The following is a 3,333-nucleotide window of genomic DNA, read 5'->3' on the forward strand; positions in this document are numbered from 1 at the left end:
ACTTGCTTTACCACATTCTTCCCCACTGATAGCACTAGGAATTTCACTGACTGGCTGGGATTATTTTGCCTTGCCTCTGCTCTGCATGACTCACTACTCATTTCTTTCCTGTAGGGTTAGGTAGGACGTAACGAAAAGCTGAGCCAAATATGAAAATTCTTAAATTTGGCATATGCTTGTGTAAACTGAAGATTTTATTTTAAAAGCACATGGTGAGTTTCTTGCTCTGTCAAAAGCTACAGACCTCTCATAGGACATTCTTGAGGTGAGTATTGGCTCCAAAATGGCTCTGAACTCCTCTCACTACCAGTCACATCTTCTCCCGTCTCATCTGGGAATAAATACCTCATTTTGACAGGTTGCAGCACTTGTTATTTTAAAGCTTTCCTTTTCTTCTGGCAACTGCTCTACTTCCTCATCTCTTTTCCTTTCCTTTTTCATTCATTTTTAATAGCAGAGATATTGAACTACTGAGAAACTGTATTTTCAATTTCTCTTTGGTATAAACTGTAGTGCTTTTGGGACACAGGTGCCATTCTAGCTGTACTTTGACTCTGCATTTGCTTCTGTTAGCATCCACAACAATTGCCAATAAACTGCAGTTTCAAGCAGTGGCATTTTTTTAGATTGTGGCAGCAAGAACACAAATATTTTTGCTCTGTATGTTTCTGTCATCCAAGACAGGTATTTGGAGAGTTCTTCCCCAATGCCAAGAGACGGGAATAAGTCTTTCTGTTCAAAAATTCAAACACTGAAGGGGGGGGGGGGGAAGAAAGCAGAGTGAAAAAAAGAGTGGACAACTTTGAATTCTAAAATAAATTCAGAGTTTCAAAGAGATAGTGAATTATACAAAACAACCACTTTTTTCTTACTTCACTGAAGAAAGATCAGGTACAGGCCACAAAAAGTACATTGTTAAAATGTTACTGTGGAAAGAAAAACAGAAACTCCAGTGTACATATTAAGTGATTTCTTTATTCAAATAGATGCACCCTTGCAAAAGAAAAACAAAAGAAAACCAAGAAACCACCACCCACTTACTGGAATGTACAAGACTGCTGAACTCTCAACATCCTTTTATCATCTTCTGTGTTCTGCTAGCCAAAGGCCACAGGCCTCTACAAGGACAGAGCAAAGTAAGGAGAAAAACTCCATGGGAAGGTACGAGCCAGGAGCTGAGGGTGCCCCAGAACAGCCACTCCCTCACTGACTGGGGTACAGCCCCACCGTGTCTGCAAACAGCAGGCGGAGACAGTGCTGGCAACAGAGTCCATCCACAGCCCCAGATGTGGCAAGTGATGAACCAGGTCCAGGATCCTTCCAGCAAGTCCAGTCGGGAGCAGCAGCAGGAGACATAGCCGGAGACAAGCCTACAGAACAGTTTCTAGGTCCACGCAGCACAAGTACCCTTGCAGACACCGCTCCAGACAAGACGGAGGTGGCTCTGGACAACTATTGGTGCCCTCAGAGCCTTGACAAAGTACTGCTTACAAACAACACACGTTAGTACAATGTACCCATATTTGTTTAACAAAGTGCTGGTGGTCTGAAAAGCCTTGTTACTGACAGCCCTGCTGTTTCTGTATTCTGGCCTATTTACTACCGCTGTTTGAGTTTTTTGGCAACTTGGGTTTCTTTCTGATAATGTGAAATAATTTGAACGAGTATGAAGCTATTAATAAAAAGGAAAAGCAAGCCAGCCAACCATATAAGTAAAAAAGTGTTATAACCTCTAAACTCCAGAAAGTATGCAGGAGCAAGCCACAGGCCTTGTCCAACAAACCACAGAAAGAGCAGCAGCACACTGCGATGCCATGACATCTTAATATTAGGTAGTATAAGGGGCAAAAGGCAGAGATACCAGACAAAATACTGGGATGTGCATACTTTGTTAAAACTGACAAAAATGGCAGTGTGTAGGAAACAACAGAAAGCAAGGTCTCTGTAAAACGCTAAGGACACAACCAGGAGCAGGAGCAGCTGGGGCAGGAAAGCTGCGAGCCCAAGGGCAAAACTCCACTTGCTCTCTGCAGTTAAGTACAACATGTAGAAATAGGGAGAGAAGTTGTGACGGATATCCCTCCTGGTCAGGTGGTAGAGGTAGGCATGCTCCAAAAACTCCCAGCCATACAGGTGATAAAAGGCAACGGTCAAGGCGGCCAGCACAGCTCCAGCGACCGTTCCAAAAAGCAGCACGTCGCGGTTCAGCATCTTTACCACCAGCTGCCGGAGGCACCCCATGGTCCTAAATTTTGCTAGTTTGTCACACCCCGACCCCCCTGCCCGTTCCCCGCCGCACCGCTTGCCCAGCAGGTGCAGCGCGATGGGCAGCGCGTATGTCAGCGGGTATATCTTGAGGTGCACGGCCAGCCCGTAGCACGCGGCGGCCCTCCCCACGCTGCCCTCCTGCAGCAGGTGCAGGGCGGCCAGCACCAGCAGCGCCACCAGGGCCTCCGCGTTGCCGCGGCTGGACACGGCCATGGGCAGCGGGTTGAAGAGCCAGGCGGCGGCGCAGCACCCGCAGGCCCGCCCGGCGGGCACCCCCCGGCCCCGCAGCGCCCGGTAGGCCACGCCGGCGGCCGCCAGGTCCCCGGCCACGAAGAGCAGCTTCCCGAACACCTCGGCGAGGTACACGTTGGGCGTCAGCAGCCAGGCCAGCAGCGGCGTGTAGCGGTAGGTGGCCCGCCCGTAGGGCGACCGCCCCTGGGTCACCAGCCGCGCCGCGTCCGTGAACACCCGGTAGTCGACGTCGGTGTAGCGCAGCCGCATGGCGCCGTCCTGGTGCAGGCCGTACAGCACCAGGCCCAGCCGCCACAGCAGCGCCGCGGACAGCGCCAGCCCCAGCCCCCGCCGCCCCTCCGCCATGGCGGCGCTCCGGGGCCGCGGAGCTTCCGCCGGTGCGCGGCTACGGGAGGCGGCACCGACCGTCGGCTGGCGGCCGTTGGGCGGCCGCGCGTGCGTAGTGTGGAGCTGAAGGCGTCGCTCTGGCTGAGGCGGGGCGGGGCTGTGGCAGCCGCTGAGGGCGGGGAGTCACTCGGCTGCCTGGAGCCCGGTGGGAGGCGGGGGAAGAGTAGCCAATGTTAGTTAGGAAAGAGAAAGAAGGGAAAATAAAGTGAGTTATTTACCTTCTGCTAGTGGCTGTGTTGTGCCTGTGTGTACAGGGTCCCTCTAAAGCACCTAGGTGAGCTTCCTTCCACACGTTTCTCATTTACATCAGAAACAATGCCACACGAGTCAGAACCTAGAAAGACGTACTTACAACAAAGAAATTCCTCTGTGTTTTGGACTTTATTGCATATTTTAAAAATCACTTTCCGGTCTAGATCTTTGCCC

General features: G+C 51.3%; 1 protein-coding gene across 1 annotated transcript; it reads right to left on the bottom strand.

Moving 5' to 3' along the window:
* Window positions 1–955: 955 nt before the first annotated feature.
* On the bottom strand, window positions 956–2,936 carry PIGM (phosphatidylinositol glycan anchor biosynthesis class M). The gene has a single exon (XM_080585183.1). It carries the CDS (start codon window positions 2,863–2,865, stop codon window positions 1,600–1,602), a length of 1,266 nt encoding a protein of 421 aa, XP_080441309.1. The 5' UTR covers window positions 2,866–2,936; the 3' UTR covers window positions 956–1,599.
* Window positions 2,937–3,333: the final 397 nt, after the last annotated feature.

Source organism: Anser brachyrhynchus, assembly GCF_964034855.1.
Source record: "Anser brachyrhynchus genome assembly, chromosome: 3".
NCBI lineage: Eukaryota > Metazoa > Chordata > Aves > Anseriformes > Anatidae > Anser > Anser brachyrhynchus.